The sequence below is a fragment of the Leuciscus leuciscus genome (genome assembly GCF_965113295.1).
Source record: "Leuciscus leuciscus genome assembly, chromosome: 21".
NCBI lineage: Eukaryota > Metazoa > Chordata > Actinopteri > Cypriniformes > Leuciscidae > Leuciscus > Leuciscus leuciscus.
The window spans coordinates 20,778,171-20,799,934 of record NC_138745.1 but is presented as its reverse complement, the minus strand read 5'-3'; the positions used below and the strand labels follow the sequence as shown (position 1 = coordinate 20,799,934).

The 21,764-nt window shown below is 39.1% G+C and overlaps 1 protein-coding gene across 1 annotated transcript; it reads right to left on the bottom strand.

Moving 5' to 3' along the window:
- Nucleotides 1–797: 797 nt before the first annotated feature.
- Nucleotides 798–6,029, bottom strand: LOC309485691 (uncharacterized protein). The gene is made up of 5 exons (XM_082152626.1): nucleotides 6,008–6,029; nucleotides 5,480–5,536; nucleotides 3,535–4,592; nucleotides 2,860–3,027; nucleotides 798–2,556 (listed from the first exon to the last, which is right to left on the bottom strand). Exons 3-5 carry the CDS (start codon nucleotides 4,347–4,349, stop codon nucleotides 2,346–2,348), a joined length of 1,194 nt encoding a protein of 397 aa, XP_082008752.1. The 5' UTR covers nucleotides 4,350–4,592; nucleotides 5,480–5,536; nucleotides 6,008–6,029; the 3' UTR covers nucleotides 798–2,345.
- Nucleotides 6,030–21,764: the final 15,735 nt, after the last annotated feature.

Genomic DNA, 21,764 nt, shown 5'->3' with positions numbered 1-21,764 from the left:
TCGTAGCTCAAACTATCTTTTAATGCCATATTGTTAATAAAAATGCCATTTTCCTACATATCTGTCCATTACGTTTTATCATTTTAATATTGTCCATAAAATGGGTATGTTTAGGTGTGGGAGTAGAGTTAAGGGATCTTACATTTATAATCTATACAATGGTATAGGAAATTGTACAGATATCTTCAAGATATGGCAAACGTGTATGGGCGTTAAACTGTGACATCTACACGTTTTCCAAAGGGGACCAACGTGATTATTTCACGTCTTGTCGTGATACCGGGGAATCGATATTTTTTTTCCTAGGATGGTAGGAGAAGATTAACCCCAGTGACGGGTAGGTTTAGGGACTTTTAGGGAGTTGGGGTAGGTCATATATATACAGTAATGTAACGTTAAGTCAACGGCGTTGATAAACACGCTGAAAAGCGATTATGCGTGTTGATAGCACGCCAAAAATGGAAATCGAATTGGCGTGTCATACATACGCCATTTCATGAGATCAGTCTGCACAATAAGTCTACTTCCTCCAACCAACGACCATCAACATCTTACAACCAACAGTGGTCTACCTCCAACAGCCGCCACCAGTCTACCCCTCACAACCAATATTCAACTTCCCCTGCTGACACACAATACCAACGTGTACTTAAACATGTAGTAGGGAGTAGGTAACAACAACTAAGTGTTCCTTTTTCAATAATTTTGTAAGACCATTTGTTCTACTTGTAGTATCTGATGGCCTCAGCTATGTTCCCTTATCGGTCGGTTACTTCAATGTGCGTCGTGACCAGTGATGGACGAAGTACACAGACTATGTACTTGAGTAAAAGTTGAGATACCTAGTGTAAAATATTACTCCAGTAAAAGTGGAAGTGCTCCCTTTAAACGTCGACTTGAGTAAAAGTATAAAAGTACTTGACTTCAAATGTACTTAAGTATCAAAAGTAAAAGTAATTTGGTTTAATGTAGTTCCAATGTCTTGTCATGTCCTTTATACACTCAATCAAGTCATACAAGGTAAAAAAAAAAAAAAAAAAAGCCCACTAACACCACTCTGAAAATACAATGTTTTCTATTTGTGATATCTGGTACTGATATCTTTTGAAATGATCATAAGCACATCCTACTAAATGGAAACCACATGATTAGGAATAAATAGGGTGGGGGGAAACCACATTAGACACGTATTTCTTTAACAATTTATTGTTTGAAGTAATGTAGAAATCTTATTCCTTTATCACATGGCACATTGCTCCTTTACTACATCACAGCCGAGCTGTGCAATAACTTGCAAAAACGGATTTACTCAAGTTTACAAAGGTTTACAAAGTTTACAAAGGATGTCTTTTTTCCAATTTACTAAACATGACTCCTTACAACACAGCTGTATGTCCACTCTATAAACAAATGTTAGTGTTTGCATAAATCACACAAAAACAGAAACTAACACACCACCAGATTACCCTGAAGTACGTAGAATGTAGAACTACTAACTAGTAGTGATGTGCTATAACAGAAGAATAACAGAAATAGCACTGTTAACTGTATGACCTACCTAAAGCTAAAATATTTTTTGTTTAGTTTGAGAAGGAGCTGATTTTCAAAATTTCTGGCATCCAATCTTGCCCTTCTTGGGCTGAAAATCAGTCCAGCAGTGCTAAAGAGACGTTCGCATGCAGCAGAAGCTGGTAAGGCAGTGTTGATTTTAAGAGACAATTTGCAAACCGCAGGATAAGATTGCAGTATCTCTTTGTTGTCTACTTTAGAGGCAAGGTACCCTTCTAGCTGTTTAACACTTTCCTGCCCATGAGTTGTCTTCATGCTTGAAAAGAAGTCATCGTCATCTGAAGCACTCGATCCATTGGCTGGTGACTGATGTGAACGTTCTTCCTCCAGATGGTCCTTGATATAGGCAAGTCCTAATATACAACATATATTGGGACAGATGCCAGAAATCATGTTATATAAATGATAGGGAAATTCCAGTGTACAGTACAAAGGAAAAAGAATGAACTAATTTGGAGCAACATGCACAGTTATGGATAGGCAGCTAAAGCTGACATATGAGGGCAAAGATCAGTTTCTATGCCCCATTAGATCAGCTTTACTCCCTGGCCACAACTCAGTCTAGGTTGTGTCAAATTTCCTTGTTCTTTTTCCTGAACAACATGAACAGCATGTAGTACCTTGAACAATAAGGCTATGGGGTCCATCTACATCAAACTTGCCTTTTAGGCATATATATGAATCCAGGTCACAACCCCCCACCCCCCACCCTTTTAAGTAAATAAACTTATATAAATGTGCTTGTTTAGTTTTTTTGTTTACTTTTGTTTTGTGAACTAAGCGCATGACATCTGAAATAAAAATGCCACAAAACATATGTACATACATAGATACATACCTAGGTTTAATAGGTTCTCATCAGATGTCCACGCTGTTTTAAATTTTGGGAGCAGGATGGCAGCAGCAATAAACTCTGGTTCTGCCATCATGTCTTTAAAGCGCTTTTGTAGTCCCTCTAGGACTGCATCCACCAAAGGTTTGCAGTACCTGGAATTAGAGGTGGGGGAGAGAAACTGATACAGTACAATATCACAACATTTACAGCGTGCATTTATACTGAGACAATGACAATAACAACAAGCATCCCAATACTTAATTGTGAAATATGATTTGACGGTCTTACATCTATTGTGTTCTTGGTCAATGTGTTCATAAAGGCCTCTTTTTATAAATAATTTTACTAATGGCACACATTAACTTCCTACACGTATGCTATATGAAGTTTTAAGGGAGTTGAATTGTGTATGATAAGGAATACACCTTAATAACATGAGGGGAAAGAATCTTTACCTGGAATTTATGTGGATTCGTTCAAGCTTATTGATGAGGAGCGTCAGAGTTGGCAGAAGCCATCCCATCTGAACATCCGTCTCATCTTGAAGGATGTTGAGGGCTTTGGCGAGAGGACCCATGGTTCTGGCAAATTCCTCCAGAAAGGAAATTTCAACTGAACTCAACCTAACAAACATAAAGAACACTTAAGTCGTGTGTGTGTGTGTGTGTGTGTGTGTGTGTGTGTGTGTGTGTGTGTGTGTCTGTCTGTGACAGAGTGAGTGATTGTGTGTCTGTCTGTGAGAGAGTAAATGATTGTGTGTGTGTGTGTGTGTGTGTGTGTGTGTGTGTGTGTCTGTCTGTGACAGAGTGAGTGATTGTGTGTCTGTCTGTGAGAGAGTAAATGATTGTGTGTGTGTGTGTGTGTGTGTGTGTGTGTGTGTGTGTGTGTGTGTGTGTGTGTGTCTGTCTGTGAGAGAGTGTGTGTTTGTGTGTCTGTCTGTGAGAGAGTGAGTGAGTGAGTGATTTTGTGTGTGTGTGTGTGTGTGTGTGTGTGTGTGTGATGAATGGTGACGCTGCTCGGACTATAATTGTCCTCCATTTCCCCTTACTTAAAGCAACTGAATAGTTAAGCAATATTTTCCAAAATTACATATTGGAATGAAAGGTATATTTAAAAAAAGTTACACTTACATTGGCAACTTCAGTGCAGTGCATACAGTTCTCAGGGCCCCTTCTCCTTCATCTTTGATTATTCTCACGATTCTTTCAACAGAGAGAAATAATGAGTTCCATCGTGTGTCATTTGGCCGGATCAGTTGTATTTTGCACGTTTCCTCTATGATATCTGAAGCAGTGGAGGATCGAGATGTCTTGTTCCATAAGCCACTGCATTTCGCAAAAGCTGATCGTGACAGTCTTTTATAGGAGTCATTGGAATTGGCCTTGGCTGCATCAACTGTGGCAACAAGGTTTAATAGATGACATGCACAGCGATGATGCTTTGGAAGCTGAAATTGTAAGCCATCATCTTCCATTAAGATCGGTGTTACCTCAATGAAGTCAACATCAACACCTTCCTCTTCCTGTTCATCATCATCACTGCAAGCATCCTCTTCAGTCACACTGGAGGCACAGTTATTGTTCTCATCTTGTTGTTGTTCTCCATATTCTCTAAATGCCTTTATGAAATTGGACCCATTGTCTGTGGTGGTTCTAACTATTTTTTTCTCTATGCCAAATTCGCAATGGATGTCATTCAATGCACTGCCTAACACATCAAAAGTGTGTGGCCCTTTAATCCGCCGGCAAGCAAGTGCCACAGAGCACCTCTTCAATGAATCTGGATCCACCCAGTGGGCAGTGACCCCGAGAAATCCTCTCCTTCTTGCACTCCAACAGTCAGTTGTTGTGGCAATGAATTCAATGGAGGACATTGCTTGTTTAATATTTCTCTTCATTTCTTGGGCACCCTCTTCTACTTTCCGGCGCAATGTAGTTCTGGACATCACACGTGAATTAGGCTGTAGCTCTTGCACTAAAGCATTAAACGCAGGCTGTTCTAGCACACTAAATGGTTGAAGACTCTGAATTACAAAATTTATGACTACGTTGTCTACCTTTGTTTGATTCACAATTTTTGTTTCTCCTAATTTCAGTTGTCTGGAAGTGGAGGGAACTGGGTTTTCAGCTTTTCTTTTTCGAGGGGCTGTCAGGGCATTGTATCTTTCCAAGTGACTTGAATGCTTTCTCTGGAAAGAAAGGGGGGAAAACACATCATGAACATAATATCTTCACAGCAATATATCTCAATTTCATAAATGAAGTGCACATTTCATGTTTTTATGCATGTACAAAGTAGGCTGCCGAGAAGGCTGAGTAACTAGCTAGCCTACATCAGTGGCAGGCTACTGTTCAAGTAGCTAGTAGCTACCAATCTATCATACCTTGCATGTAAACCTAGTCAAATAGAAGCCTAAATGTCAGAAAAATGCATCGGCCTAAATGCATTTTCATCATTTTACATTGAATTTCTTTAGACACACTACACATTCTATGAACGAGCTTGACAAGTAAATGGCATTTTTAGGTGGTAATGTTAGGCTATTTCTAGCCAAGTGCCTTCACTGCAAAAAATGCTTTTCTTACTTAGTATTTTTGTCTTGATTCCAGTCCAAATCTCTACAAATTATTAAATCAAGATGCATCCACTAAGAAAAATAACCTTAATTCAAACAGAAACAAGATAATTTTTCTTACCCCATTGGCAGATAATTTTGCTTTTTTTAAGCAACAACTCACTTAATTTTGATTTATTTCCACAAAAAACAAGACATAATATCTTATATCCTTTTACTACTTTAGTAAATGAATCTTGATTTAAGAATTTTTTGAGATTTGGACTGATTTGGACTGGAATCAAGACAAAAATACTAAGTAAGAAAAGCATTTTTTGCAGTGTTGGTGTTAATGAGCTTTGCTAAAGGTCTGCAGTTTCCTACCTTAACCTTGCACAATGGAACTGTGATGTCCACGTTTATTATTAACACAACGTATGAGCGTATTATATCCAGTTTGGGTAAAACGACAGGTATATTAGCCTTTAATTAATTTCACAGTCAAACTGAAAATTACTTACCTCGATGTGTTTCTTTAGATTGGATGGCGAATTCTTGAAAGAAGAAATCGTATGCTTCTGAGGCAGACAGAGAAGGCACTTAAAAATGAACGACTCGTTCTTCCTTTCCACTACTTCAAAAAATTCGCTTAAATATGGCCATGGGTGCTCAATTTCAATGTCTGGCGCTTCTTCCATTATTGCGTTGGCTAAACGTGACAGCGAAAAGAAGCAGGCAGGCAGCAGCCATAGACAGTAAAGCGCGCAGGCACAGTCAGCAGCAGCGCCCAAACTGCGCGAAACACGACGTGTTCTGATTGGTACACTTGCGGAGCACGTGTACTTATTTTGACCTGTCACTGGTTACGCATGTATGTTGTGGAAAGGAACGTAAAAAGAAACGACAAGTTTTAGGAAAGTAGTGGAGTAAAAAGTAAGGTTTTCCACTTCGAAATGTAGTTGAGTCAAAGTATAAAGTCTCACAAAACAATGATACTCAAGTAAAGTACAGATACGCTAAAAAGTTACTTAAGTACGGTAACGAATTACTTGTACTTCGTTACTGTCCACCACTGGTCGTGACCGACTGATAGGAATCTCGCTAGAGGGGCCAATCTACTTCGAGTGAAACTAAAACAAGCTGCATCAGTTGTTCAGCCTCACAGTGCGGGTATATAACGAGCAGCAGGTGCGATTGCATATCAGCTTTTTGCTTCGGAGCCAAGCACTTCGATGCTCTCTTTAAACTTCAAGAGTTGTGCAGACTATTTCAAGCAAGCTTCTTTTTTGGATTTCTCCAGAGGTGCGGGCGTGGCGATACAACAGCGCGACCAGTCTTTTTTCTCTCTCTCTTCTCTCTCTCTCCCCTTCTCTATTTTTAGTTTTTGCCTTTGAGCAAACAAAAAGCTGTTTTTACAGCTGGTAAGGTGCGCAGGTGAGAGCGCTCAAAAGCCATTTTCACGGCTGGTAAGACCAGTGAGAGAGACGTGCACAGACGGGTGCACATTCCTGTCTGTGTTTGCGTGACTGTTCCCCTGCGTGTCTCAGCACCAGTGAGAGCAGGCCCTAAAAGAGCTTACACAGATAGAATGTGGCTTTACAAAGATGACATTCTATCTGTGTGTTTCTGGATGCGATCGTTACCTGGGATCGCGGGATGGTCACGATCGCTGCCTTGTGTGTCTGGGCCTCGAACATGCCGAGGCAGCTTTCGTGGATGAGTCATGTGCCCATTGTGGGGAGATGACCATCTCGGAGCTCCGGCCGAGACTCTCATCCCTGCAAAAGGGCGGAGTTTCCATGCCAGTGCCTCGATCTAACCCTCCTATGAGGGTTGCTTCGGGCTCTGGCACAGGAGACCTGAGGATTACGGTGAGCGTGCTTCCTTCGGGGAACCAACCCCCAAGACCCTCATCCCGCTCACGCTCCGCAACCAGCGGAGCCACCATTGGAACGCTCTGGACCACCCTCGAGGTGTGTACCAGTCGCTTCCTTTGGTTTTCCCCGTGACGAACAGATGTCGATCGCTGCATCGGAGGGTGGGTCAGACTTCTCCCCGGACAGCGACTCGGCGCCGCTGCCTCCTTTTGGTGTGTCAGCGGTGCCCGAGACGGACCCAGAGATGATGGCCATGCTTTCCCGGGCCGCCAACAGGATCGGACTTGTGTGGAACCCTCCACCGTGTCCCAAGCCCTTTGCGTGGATGGCACCTTTTACTGCCAGAAACCATTCCGGTGGCTCCTCCTCCCTCACCACCCTTGATGGCAGGGCGACTAAGGGATACACGCGTATCCCGCCAGTGGAGCGGGCCATTGCTATGCAACTGTGCACTAACTCCACTTGGCGCGGAGAACCGTGTCTCCCTTCCCGGGCCTGTAAGTATTCGTCGGACATAACCGGCAAGGCTTACAAGGACTGTGGGGAAGCCGCCTCTGCCGTGCACGCCATGGCGTTGCTGCAGGTCCATCAGGCCAAGGCACTGAAGGAACTGCACAAGGGTGGTCACGACCCACAAGTTCTCCAGGAACTTCGTGCCGCAACGGACCTCGTGCTTTGTGCAACGAAGGTCACCGCGCGGTCAGTCGGCTGTGCAATGTCCACACTTGTGGTCCAGGAACGCCATCTCTGGCTGTGTCTGGCCGACATGAGGGAAACCGACAAGCTTCCTTAACTTCCTTAACTTCGGCGACGCAGTCGAGAACTTCGCCCAGCAGTTCTCGGCTGTACAAAAGCAGACTGAGGCCATCAAACACATCCTGCCGCGGCGGTCAGCTGCTGCCTCCACCCCACCGCCTGCGGCCCCTCAGTCTGCTCGTCGCCGGGGGCGGCCTCCTGCGTCTGCCCTTGCTCCCGCGCCGCAGCAACAGCCTCCACCTAAACGGCATCGTGGAGCCAGTCGCAGGCCGGCCCCCCCGCCCGTCCAGGCCCCCGCCAGGAAGGGTGGTAAAGCCAAGAGCAAACGGGCCCAGGACGGGCGACCCAGAGATGGGATGACCACACCGCTCCCTCCCCCGGAAGAGGGCCGGGTGGAAAATCCTTGTTTTCCTTTTGTTTTTGTTCCGCCACTGGCCTCAAAACCAGCGGTACCCAAATTTTAAATAAAAGAGCAGTTTCTTCCATTTCTGGGTCCGAAGAGGTGCCCAGAGAGCAGTGGGAGAGAGAATCCTCACCACTCTCATCCGCCTCTTCTATCGCCAGTGGGTAGCAGTGTGCGGTCTGAGAACGCATCCAAGCTGCCTCCTGCACCTCATGCCCCGTGGAACCAGGTAAGTGTTACACAGCACACTCAGACTCAGAGGTTTTGAGTAAAATGTCTGGTCACTATAACCTACCAAAAATCATCCTGACGTTGTGTTTCCCATCTGTATGGGGCTCGACGTCTTCTTAATGCCCTTGCAGCTAGTGCCTTCAACAAATATTCTGCATTTCTTCTTCTGTGCATAGCATTCAATCGGCAATTGCAAGATGCACTGTTTGTAAATTTATAACTTGCCCAATCGTAACTAAATGCAGTCCTGTCTACAGTCCTGTTTCTATGCTTGCTGTGTTTTATTTACTGTTGTTTACTAGGTTACCAATACCACCGTTATCTGCTCTAACAACTTGATGGAAACGCACCTAATTCGCGTTTTGGGGGGGGGGTTTTGCTCATTTTGCGCATTTTGAAAAGATTAGCTTCACGTTTGGATGGAAACCGAGCTAGTGTTGCGTTTCTATCGTTGCGAACCTGTCTGGCCATCCTCCTCTGACCTCTGGCATCAACAAGGCATTTTCTCCCACAGTACTGCCGCACACTGGATATTTTCTCTTTTTCGGACGATACTATGTAAATTCTAGAGAATTTGTGCGTGAAAATCCTAGTAGATCAGCAGTTTCTGAAATACTTAGAAAAAAGTACAATGCTCAGACCAGTCAGTCTGGCATCAACAACCATGCCACGTTCAAAGTCACTTAAATCACCTTTCTTCCTGTTGAACCTCAGCAGATTATCTTGACCATGTATATGCCTAAATGCATTGAGTTGCTGCCATGTGATTGGCTGATTAGATATTTGCATTAATGATCAGTTGAACAGGTGTACTCAAAGTGGCCAGTGAGTGTCTGTACGTGTATGTATGTATATACTGTACATGCATAAATATAAACCCAGATTTGGTTTATAAAAACAGAGAAGCTGAAGAACATTTTTCTATGGCTGCAGAGTCCAGTGGCGGCGTGCTTTACATCACTCGCTTGGCGCAACGCTTGGTATTGTACTTTGTGATGTGAGGCTTGCTGCCGCCGCACAGTTTTTGTGCTAATATTAATGTCAGTGGAAGCTTGGAACTCTTCAGCTACTGTATGGAATCAGCAGAGCGTGGCACCTCTGCACTCCGTAACCCCCACTCTGTGACTATATGTGTTCTTGCGCTTGCTTCATGGCTGAGTTCCTGCTGTTCCTAAACGCTTCCACTTTCCAATAATACCACTTAGAGGTGACTGTGGAATATCTTCCAGGGATGAAATTTCATGAACTGGCCACTGACTGCATCCTATGACAGTATCATGCTTGGATTCACTGAGCTCTTTAAAACGACCCTTTTTTTTTTTTTTTTTACAAATAACACATTTATGTATGTACACAATCAGAAAAGAATTATGTATACAATTGTTTTGTGCATTTTCTATATAGCCCAATGTATATATTTATTAAGACCAATTCTTATAAACAAAGAAGAAAAACACAGCTAGGATAGGTGTGCAGGACACAAGAGGTCATCTACCCGAGCGATTTAGATATGCCATTTAATCTTGCCCTTCTCGGCTGACACAGCTCAAGGGGAACTTAGGAAGGCAGGACGTGGAGGTGATTGCTACATAGTATAGCCGATGGACAACGGGAAAGTTCAGAGCTCATTTAAGAGACTTGGGGACCTTTTCACCTCGCGCAGTGCACTGGGTACTGGATGACAAATGAGCTCCTTAAAGCACTGTGTTCTGCTGCTACAACAGTCCCACCCCCTCACTCCACCTTTGGCAATTTATCATTCACATCCCTGCTTCACCAACATAGTCTAGTTCATAAAGGGTGTTCAGAACAATGGGGAAAATAAAAATGAAGAAAAAGCTGAATATATCCAACTTTGAGCGATTCTTATTGAATTCTTCTAGAAATGGTCCGTTAACTACTAATCTGGAACTGAACACACTGGTTAACAGTGGAAAATGGGACAGCTGAGTGGAATGTCACTGTTGTATTGATGATCTCTTCTCTCTTTGAGCTGAAAATAATGATGCTCTGATCAGCTTTTTTCAATGTCTCAGTTTATTTGATCAAAACTGATTGGACTGGGGAAATGAATCAGACTGTAGCTTTGAAAACAACCTGAAATAATTGAGCTATTCTCCGGAGTTTCATGAATGTTTTGAATGCGTTTAACAACAAGATTTGTGCCCAAAGGATATTTACTCGTTCAATCATAAAATGTTTGTGTAGTGGAGATAGATAAAGCCTATCGAGTGGATGGAGTGTTCCTGTTCATAATAGCAAATAATAACACATCTGCAGGTTCCTGTGAGAGATGTAAACTCCCTCACAATTGTATCCAAAGCAACAGATTACATGTCAGAAATTTAAACATCTCCTTCTCTGTAGTGAAAACTAATGAGGGTGATTACACACAAAGCTGAAAAAAATGAAATGATTAGTCCTCTGAAATGCATAACAGAATTCATTTACAGAAATTTCGCCCGCCTTGAGAAAGTTAATTGCATCATATTTGAAGAAGTCATCTCGTGCTCATTTCAAGTTTCATTTCTGGATCTATTTGCATAGCCTGTAGTCTTTTGCGCTACAGCACACCACCAATTATACCAATAAACAACAACAAAAAAGTATATAAATACTACAGTATATATATATATATATATATATATATATATACATATATTATGTAATATCTCAATATATATATAAAATACTGTTTTTTATTTTTTATTGGAATTTTGGTAATTAATATTTATTTATTGTGTCTTGTCTGTTTTAGAGACATTATATTAATGTTTTATTTATCAAGCAGTTAAAACTTGTATTTTATTCTGAAATGTTTTCTGGTACACTAAAATACTATTGCCAAATAAAATTGTAATCGCAATATCCATTTGAAACAATCACAATGTGACTATTTTGTGAATATTTTACAGCCCTTATTCAGATTTGCCTTCATCCAATCAATAACAGTGGCGGGAAAAGAACAAACAAAGGAAAACAGGAACCAATCAAAACACAAACTGAAAGTCCAAACAAGCAGAGACACATGACAGGATGTAGGATGCAATACGGAAAAAAGATCTTTCGCTAATTCAGTTACATCGCGACTGAATTAAAGTACATTTTGGGTGGCATTGTAAAAGCCTGATTGAATATAATGTGAGTAAATTATTACAAACGGACATTACTGTGTGCAGTACCGGCCAGAATTTTGCTGTGAATTTTGCTGAAAATCAGGCCCAGCTTATTTCTGGCAAAGTTTATTTTTTTTACACTTTTATTACATTTTCTCTTGGGTGGGCTCCCTTTATGTGCCACATATTCTGTATGCCCCATATTTGTGCCTTGTGATGTTTCATGTACTTTTTTTTTCTTCCTTATAGTCAGTGTTTGAGATTGTTCAGGGATTTCAAGAATCCCCCAAGCAATTTGTTGTGGGATTGAAATGGTCTAATGAATAGACCCTGAGTCAATTAGACAGAAGCTGTTTTTCTTTGTTTTGCTTATTGGCCTTGGCACTTTGAATGTACGTCTTGTCATCCAATATTATTAAGCAAAAATAACTAGGGACAAATAAAGAATAAACAAGCATGGGAGAAATCACTGACACCACACTCTTATATTGTTTCTTCTCAGCAGGGCTATTAGTTCCTCCTGCTTAGTTGTGATTAATGTTAATCTAGTAGCTGGCTAGATCCAAAACCCTGCTTCTAGATGTGGAGATCAACTGTTCAGCAGTTTTCAGTGTATTGTGTTTGTTAATCAAACATTTGAACTAGTCTAATTACACATTCTTAAGGCCATAATAAATTGTATGAGATTGAGAAATCATAAGAAATGTAACATACAATCAAACCTAAACTAACCATAAAACCCATATCTCAATCTAAACCTAACAATGATTGTAACAGGAAAAAAATGTAATGGTAATACTTAACAATAAGGTTCCATTTGTCAGCATATATTAATCTAGGTTAATGTTAAAATCAACATTAATCTCTTAAGAATGGACATGAAATAATGAACAATAGTATATTTATAAATTAAAATGAAAGGGTAAGTTCGCCCAAAAATGAAAATTCTGTCATTAAATTACCTTAATGTAATTCCAAACCCCTAATACTTTTGGTCATCTTCGAAACACACATGAAGATCTTTTTGATAAAATCTGAGAGCTTTCTGTCACTTCATTGACAGCTACGCTTTGACGCTTCAAAAAGTTCATAAAGAGATCGTAAAACTAATCCAAATGATTTGAGCGGTTTAGTCCAAGAGACTCGATCGCTTTATATGATGAACAGATTTAATTTATGCTTTTATTCACATATAAACGTTGATCAGCAAACATAAACAGAAGCTCAACCGAACCTGCCTCATTCGTTCTTGCGGAAGCTCAAACATGATGCGTAACACACAAGAATGAACCTCATTGGCACAGCAAAAATCTGCATTGTTTATCCTTTTGATCTTTCATTAAAAAAATGTGCAAAAATATAACCTTTCATTGAAGTAAAAGAATTTAAAGTGTGGGGGTGGGTGGGGGGGATCACATTATGAAATAAAGAAAATGAAAAAAACATACTTTTTTTAATTATTTTTTTAATGAAATGAATATTTTAACTAAACCGCTCAATTCATATGGATTAGTTCTCTTTATATACGTTTTGAAGCGTCAAACTGGTAGTTGCATTGCTGTCAATGGAGGGACAGAAAGCTCTCAGAATTCATCAAAAAGATCTTCATTTGTGCTCCAAAGAAGAAGGGTATTATGGGTAAGGAAGCGACATGAGGTTGAGTAATTAATGACAGAATTGTAATTTTTGGGTGAACTAACCCTTTAACCAAATCATACCCAATGCATTAACTTATGTAAATAATTAATTTATTAATTATTGTCAAGTGTTACATGTGATAAATAGCATGAGAACACATTTTTAAATGACAAGGGTTTTTTTTGTTGTTTGTTTATTTGTTTTTATCTCTTAAGTCCAGTAAAAAAAAAAAAAAAAGTGATTGAAATTGGGAAACAAACTCCCCCATCAGCTCTGAAGGCCATGGGGAATAAGCTACTTGGAAAAAAAAGTTACAGGAAAACTGTCCACACGGGACTTCTAAGGTAATTGCACTCAAGATATCCCCAGTGCTCGTGATTCAGGTCAGTTATTAATATGCTTTGATAACTTCAAAAATGGATTTGACAACTTAATCTTGACTACTTGGTGCACAAAATGAATTGCATACAATGGATAGTTTCTGAACGATAAAATAAATACTCAGTAATAGTGAATATTGAATAGAAAACTGTGATTATTCTACAACCTAAACTTGAAGTATCTAAACTGATTTACTGCGATTGCGTCATGCAGTTTAATCGGATTATTTCTACACCATGCCACATTACCCTAACAAAAGACATGCAAAGGCCTTACACAAGTTCACAGCCTTCAAAGCACTTGGCATTGCAGACCTTATGTTTTTCATACATCTCAGCAGATTAATTAATGATGTTTCTGCACTGTTGATTTCACTTATCTTCTAAAGCAGCAGAGTTGGGGAAATATGACAGTGTAAGACTGGAGAAACTGGAAGAACTGGAAGAGAGAGGGCAACTCTCCGAGAGAACAAAGGAAATTAACATTTGAACTCACTCTTGTGCACCATTCGAGACGCAAGTCTCACCTCAGAATCATCCTAATCTACATGTATTTCCCTCTTCCCCCATTCCTTCTCCCTCACGATGAGATCACCAAAATTCACCCAAGAATCTACAGTATATGGTTTAATGTGAATAATTATCATACAGTATTACACGTTTGGTATCATTTGAAATGTCTCAATGTGACTGGTACAAAGGTCTCATTCCCAAAGAAGTAAACCAAAAGGTAATAATGTATTTAAGAGTTTAGAGATAAATCGCACACAGAGGAGGGTGTGTCTTCCAGGCAAATGGCATCCTGCTCTCAAAGGTGTAAACTCAACGCAAATCCCCATTGTTAGCAAATGTTTACATTTGAAAAGAGGTTTCTGCCTTGGTCTGAGTATTTAGGGAGATGCTGAAGAAGGCTCGTGGCGATTCGGTAACTCAGATCAGCCCATAATGTTGAAGGATCTCAAAGACTTCAGCATTATGTATTTTGCAAAATGTCAGGTTTCGCTACATCTTTTACTCTTTATCTCTGAGCATTTTATGTTATTGTATTGATTATCTTTGAACTGATTATGTAATTGGCATGATACATTTACCTGACATAATAAATTGTTACATTTGATTATTCTACAGTAACTGACTCTGACATTATTTTCAGTAAAGTGTTAAATAGAATAGTCAAACATTCGCTCACATTTAATGATGCACAGATATCATTAAAACCTTTTCATTTATGGATCAGATGAAATAACAAGGTAATACATATGAAAAAATGTATTTCATTTAATCAAATTACTTTACCACGAGGAAAGACAGTAAACCTTCACCCGCTGACCGGATGCCTCCACTGGGCCGATTGAGTCGGGCTTACAACAGTATAGGTACATGCTATGCTTTCAAGAGTCTGAACTCTAACAAACACACAATGGTTGTATATGTACACTTCTTGATGGTTTCTGTATTTCAAACATGGAAAGCAGCTTGTGTAAATTCACTACAAAATGTGAAATGCAATTGTTTAACATTAAAAGGATTACTTCAAGATGAAACGCCCTCATGACATTCCAAATCTTTATTTTTTCTGTGGAACATAAAAAAAATATATTTTGAAGATGTTGCGAAACAGCATTGGACCCCACTGACATTCATCAAAATATAATCTTTTGTATTCTCCAGAAGAAAGAAAGACAAAGTAAGAGCTGTTCTCAAAGCAATGCAAGGATCTATTGATTGTTGTTTTTCCATCCAACACAACACTGATCATACGCCGTTGCATTTGTACATTAGGGTCTTCCCAGATCTGTGGGTAATAAAGCAGGCAGATGAAGCTCTACAAGAGCAGTGTCACTGACGCTAATCACCAGTCACTTAAATAGACCTTCTGAGGTGAGAATATCGCCTTCACACAAGTGCTGAGCTAATTAGAGGTTATAGGACAGATTCCTGCTGCTTCCAATCACATAGAATGCCATTACTGCAAAGAAACCGCGTGCCTCCAAATGGCCAAGGAAGTCAGGAAACAAGTTACGGCTGAGGTTTATTGAAGGCAATAAAAAGATGAGTGACAAGTGCCTGTATCGCAGGAATATTTCTTCCTTCACCAGAATATAACTACAATTCAATAAGGCGCTGTCATTTGGTGCAAACTAATGAATGATACTCACAATGAGCGACAATAACCCACTTGGAAATTGGTCTGGGAAACAATGAGCCAAAATGAGAGAATAATACAGGGTTGAAAAATAAACAAATAATGGCAGTGGCTGCTCAATTGGTGGGGGATATTGGAAATGTCAATGTGGGTGTGGAAGAGAGAAAAAGAATTCTCTGTTTCTCTCTGGGGACTTTCCAGATCCTCTGTGTGTGTGTGAGAGAGAGAGAGAGAGAGAGAGAGAGAGTGCTGATGATTACCATCAGGTACTAGGTCTGCGACTCTGACTGATACCATCACCAGCAAGGGAAATATTGCCAGTTCCTCACTCAAAGATAAGCCTAAAAATTCTGAAGATTTGCAAACCATTTTCTTTATATTATAGAGTTTGTCAAACTTTGCCATGAGGGGAGTTATATATAAATATATGAGTTTCTTTAGGTAAATCAAACTCTAACCATTGGTGTTTGTGGAGTCTTGATTGCTCCATGCCATCTTTCGGTAACAGGTCTTTCATTTGAAATGGAGTTAAAATACAATATATACAAATGTACTTACTCTTACACATCATGGTCTTCATATGTTCATTATAATGAATGCCATTGTTTGGATCTCAATAACATACCCAGTAGTTTATAACTACAGCTGCAGGAGCGTCATAATTTAAGGAATTTTCACTTTCAAAAAAAATCTGAAAATGAAAAAAAAAGTGATATAATGGAAACTTTTTGTCTACAATCACCTACTTGGGACTAAATTTGGTCAACTCAAATCAAGTCACTTCTTCGCATATAATCTGCTTTTAAAAATATTTGATAGATGATAGAGATAGATGGATAGATAATGGCTGCTTGATTCATTTTAGTTTTATCATGCATTTTGCAAGCTCCAGTTTCAGTTAAATGTTTCAGTTTCATTATATCCAAAACGTATGAAAGGAAAAATCTGCAATTCACTACCTGTAATCCATATTCATAATACCTTTGCTGGATTTTGAATAATGCATGTTGACATTTATTGGCCTTCATTTAGACAGCAGAATATTTAATGCAATAGTAAATTTTGCTTTGCGCACAACCAATTCATTCTGAAAATGAGGGTCATAGTTTTACAGGCAAAAAGACATTGCAGACCATTTGCAGTTGACGCTCATTGCTGCTAATACAGAATCACGACGACGCTGAAAATGGATCAATATCCCCTGATCATTTTAAACAGATTTGAATAAACATGAATGTGCTATGAATGAATTTAAATCTCTTCACAACTCCTAAACCACGACTGTGTCTTGTTATCATGCATTGCAAGAACAAAACATGGTGGGAGAAGGTAATTACAAGAACAAAGAATGCTGGGAGACGTCATAGTGGCATCTGAGAGAAAGCTCTCAACCCCATGGGGTGCAAAATGGGCAATATCTTCAAACCGACAGATGCAAAACTCAATCAGCACCATGTGAGAAATTGATCATCAATTGGAGAAATAGTTTGACATATATTTGATATGTTTTTTTCCCCACTTATTTCACAGTAATGAGTTAGCTAACCTAACACAAGTATATAGTATAGTAAACCAGGTTTCGAGATGCACTACAGTTCAGTAAAGGATTGAGGCACAGAGTTTACAGTAGAACTGTTAAAAGAGGTTTCATGGGACACATAAATACAACCCAAATAAAAGAGCACTGACTTGTGTTTTATTTGTTTAATGTGGCTACAGCAGTGTTTTTACACCCTAAACTGGTAATGATTCAGCGGCAGATTAACACCCCTACGTCTCTCCTTCTTAATTAGCTCACTAAATGATTTCAAGCTTAATTGAATGTCAGATTATTATTGCATGACAGCAGCTGTTTGAGGACAGGAAGACGAACAGCCGACGTGATTTGGAGTGATGGTCCTATCTCAGCCCTCTAGGATTAGTCAGGTTTTCAGTGCTGTTTGATAATGAATAGCTATGAATGCATGGTCATACTGTGAATCTGCGCCGGCAGCTAATTGAAAAGTAATCTCTGTTCTTTATCTTTATACAGCCAGTCATCCAAAAGACGGTTGTATTTTCAATATTCTCATCTGGGCTACAGCCAAAGGCACCCTTTTCTCTGAGAAAGAGAGCCACTGTGATTCAAGCCCACATCATTGACTTTTTTTGGATCAAATTTTTTTCCATTTCTCTCTCCATCTCCATTTCATAGTTGTTTATGGTCAATTCCATACAGGTGTTGGTTAATAGATGGCTCCTTTCTATGAGTAGGTGGCATGGTAAAAAAATAAAATATATTCTTATTATTTTTTGATGGGCAAAAGGGATGTCCAGAGGGGATATTTGTTTCATTAATATAACATGACACTGAGTTGTTAGAAAAGGAATGCTTAGTGGCATTGCGTGTTGACATAAGGAACCGATTTTTTAACCGGTTCATTGAAACAAACTGTCTGAAAGAACCGGATCGCGGAAATGAATCGCACTTTACATCACTTGGTGAAAGGAGTCAGTTACAATAATCAGTTATTAATATTTTGTTGGTTGTCTCTGGATCAATTCATTATCCGAAATAAAATAATTGACTTCAAGCACAACTATGCAATATGCTTCAAATATATTATTTCAATAAAGGGGCAAAGATATAAATTTTCCTATAGGCCGGACATCACTTTTGGCCACTACTGTATATCATTATGTAGTTACTTTTTTGCTGGATAATAGGGAAGCGCAACATATCGGTTATCAGCTAAGAAGAGTTTTTGCTATTAAATATTGTGTGCTCTTTACCCCTATTTTTAAATTAAGATTAACTTTGCCAACTAATGCTCACACATAAGTAAATCTTTGAAAACACTAATAAATTAATAACACTGCTAAATGTAATCTTTAGCAAATCTCAAAATGAGATTAATGATTAATGTGATACCAAAATTCACTTGTAGCATTTTGCACTGAATTTAGTTTAGTGAATTTTTTTTTAGGCACAATATTATAAAATTGTAATATTAGCCATTTAGGTTTCAGCATTGAAAATAATTAGCGGCTTATAACCATGTAGTAATGCATGTTTTAGGACAATCCAGTGAATTAGAATACAAATGAAATGTTTCAATTACTATTATTATTGATTACAAATTAATGTATGACAAATGAAAGGTATGGCACAGTCTAAAAAAGCTTCATACTACTTTATGTAACACTGCCAAACGGTAAAACTAATATTACAAAATTAATACTTCTGACTCTAAATCTATAAAATAGCCGATACACACACTCAATAACCATTCATCATTTTAAGTCCACTTCACACCGCACCGACAGACGCAGACAGTCACCAGATTACAGAACATCACTTCTCAGACATTCTAAATCCGATTCAGCATGTTCAATCTGCTAAAACAAGCTCCAACAGCCAGGCGTAACACACTGATCCGACGAAGCGTCTGTTGACGTCTGTGCGGTGTGAATTGGCCTTTAAGTGCAGTTGTGCTGCAAGATTCAGTGTTGCTTGGCAACCATAAACAACTAAACTGAACATTATACAGTATACTGTGTACACCATCATACAGACTAGATCGAAAGCCCTCTAACATTTTTCATTTTGTTGTAAAGTGGTTATAGCATAGTCTCCAGATGCAAACAATCAGTTTTGGGTCTTCTACACTTAGTGCGTATCTCTCTGTGGATACTCATCCTAGTTTTCAGCTTTCCCTTGATTCGATCCCAAACTCAGCCATGTTTACTTGCAGGGATGTTTGCCTGCAGCCCCACACCTCGAAAGCAAAAAAAAAAAAAAAACCCTATAGCAGGCAGTGGGGGCCTGACCTGATTTACTGTTAATGCATTTTAATACAGGCAAGTCCCCGGTCTCCTGCAGAGTCGTCTCTGGGAGAGGGGAAAAAAAGGTTCTGCTGCTGTGTATTATCATTTCATCATTTATTCATGCTGGTCTATAAACAGAGGGAGAGAGGCAGGCTGAAGCGGTTTGGCAGATGAAATCTGAAAAAGACACCCATTAATGTGGGAGACATTAGGAGAGTCAGGTGATGTCAGACACTTTCCCTTGACATCTAATTGATGATAAGGATTTATTTCACAGGGGGATTTAAACTGTGTTCAAGACAGTTTCATTTCAGACAGAACAGAGGGCCGCTCTAGGCCATGCTCTGGCAGAGCTAAAGAGCACTGCAGCCATATTTCTGCCCCAACATGAAAAAGTACCAACTATAGAATGATCCCTGGGATTCATACAGCACATTCCCAAAAAGCCTTGCTTTGATTTATAAAAACAAATGGCAAGCATTTCAATTTTACAATGTAATTTTGAGCAGAGGCTTCAGATGTCATTCATGAAGCTCCAGATGATTTTAACAATGCTTTCGACTAGGGATGTGCAGATAAATGTTGAATAATAACAAACCGATCCACAAAATGATTTACTTAGTTATTTAGTTATTTATTTTATGTAAACTAAACTCATTTTGTGTGAAATTTTTTTTTTTATAGAAAATAGTTGTATAGAACCATGTTGTTGATGCATTACATATTTATGCACTTTATGACCTGTGGTCTGACAAATTAAGTTTTCAAAGTAAAAATATTCCAAATATATGTAGCCTAGTCTCTTAATTAACATTAATGAAAATGACATGGTCATGACATGGAATTTTTCCTTGAGGTTTTTTGTGATATATATTAGGTTATATATATATATATATATATATATAAATTATTATTTTCAACCTTCATTCTGACCTGTCTGAAATGATCCGTTTTTAAGGGTCAGCTCCTTTAAGGCTTGTCAGTAAATGGCCACTGTTATGATTGGTTAGCGTCATTGTATTAGAAACAACCTCAACGCCCACTTGCTATTGCACGTGATGCAAGCGTTATGAAATCATTTACTTACGGTTTGTGATGCAGCTGCTGTCAGATTCAATACAGTTGGCTGCTTAATCTTTCATAATTTCCAACATAACTGTAAAGTATAATTAGTCTGAAATATAACTATATATTATGGAATATAACTAAACAGTCTTTTAAGTATTAGTTTACATGCAGTATAAACCAAATTCACTAGTAAATCATGTCTATGAAGTAAAGGAATAGAGCCTCCGAGACCCAGCGGTCCAGGACATTTGTTGGGCATGTAAGTATTTGAGAAGATAGGACAAATGACTGCCAAGGTTTAATCAAACAAATGGGATATCACTGAAAAGCCCAGTATGGAGTCTTTATTAGAACATGGTTTCAGGCCAGAAGCTATTCCTTCCCATGAATTCAGATCTTGAGTCCTTTATAGGGGACAAACATGAATTACAGGGTCTCAGGAGGCAGAGACCACAGGAAGCCTTCTGTCACAGTGAATTAACAAAGTGATCAACAGTTCTAGCTAGCGGGATGAGTGCGATAATGGATCAGTCTACAAAGTGACAACAACACGAAATGATTCAGGGTAGAAGCAATTCTGTGGATTCCCAGAAAACACCATTTTCTTGATAGAAAATGATTCGTCCGTTGAACAGAAGCATAGGCTTAATTCACAACATCTTAAAATTCTCCATGGAGAGAAAATACCTGCTATTCACAATGGATGCATTTAAAGTATAAGACGCTTTTCAAACGGAATTTACATTTACATATTATATGTGTGTGCGCCACTCAGTTACACCAAAACATACACATAATGATGGTCTTCATAGAGGATTGTGAGGATTCTAAAAACGCTTGTGGGGAAAGAGTTAATGTTTTTTTGGAAACCGTGATTGTTTTCATTTTCAGTATTCTTTGAAGAGCAGAAATTTCAAAAGAGAGACGTTTATTTGAAATGAAGATCTTTTTAACATAACCCCATAGCTTTACTGTCAATTTGATCAATTTAATAAAGCGTTGCTTCATAAGTAAGAAAAATTTTAATAAAAATATAACTAACCCCAAACTTATGAACATTAATTCAGGCTATACAAATCTACAAAAATAAAATACCACCCATTTGTAACTCTTAGAACTGAAAAACTTGCTAAAGGATGCTTTTGAAAATATCTTTAATTAATGCTAACATTCTCACAGCTACACAGCCTAAACACACCTCCACTGAATCAAACAGCCTTCTCCTGACAGAGAAAGAGAACACTGCCCTCTGCTGTTTCAAACCAGCATCTGTTGGGTGTTCACCAGACAATCTGAATATGTTGTAACCCCAACGCTTTCATTATTTGATAAGGCATCTGAGGAGTCCGGACTCATCGCCTCACTTCAAAGACTACAAGAAGAC

Coding starts and splice junctions, on each gene's coding strand:
- LOC309485691 (XM_082152626.1), bottom strand. CDS start 4,349: ATGTCCAGAACTACATTGCGCCGGAAAGTAGAAGAGGGTGCCCAAGAA. Junction 3,028..3,534: donor ACTGCACTGAAGTTGCCAAT/GTAAGTGTAACT, acceptor TATGTTTGTTAG/GTTGAGTTCAGTTGAAATTT. Junction 2,557..2,859: donor CGAATCCACATAAATTCCAG/GTAAAGATTCTT, acceptor CTCTAATTCCAG/GTACTGCAAACCTTTGGTGG.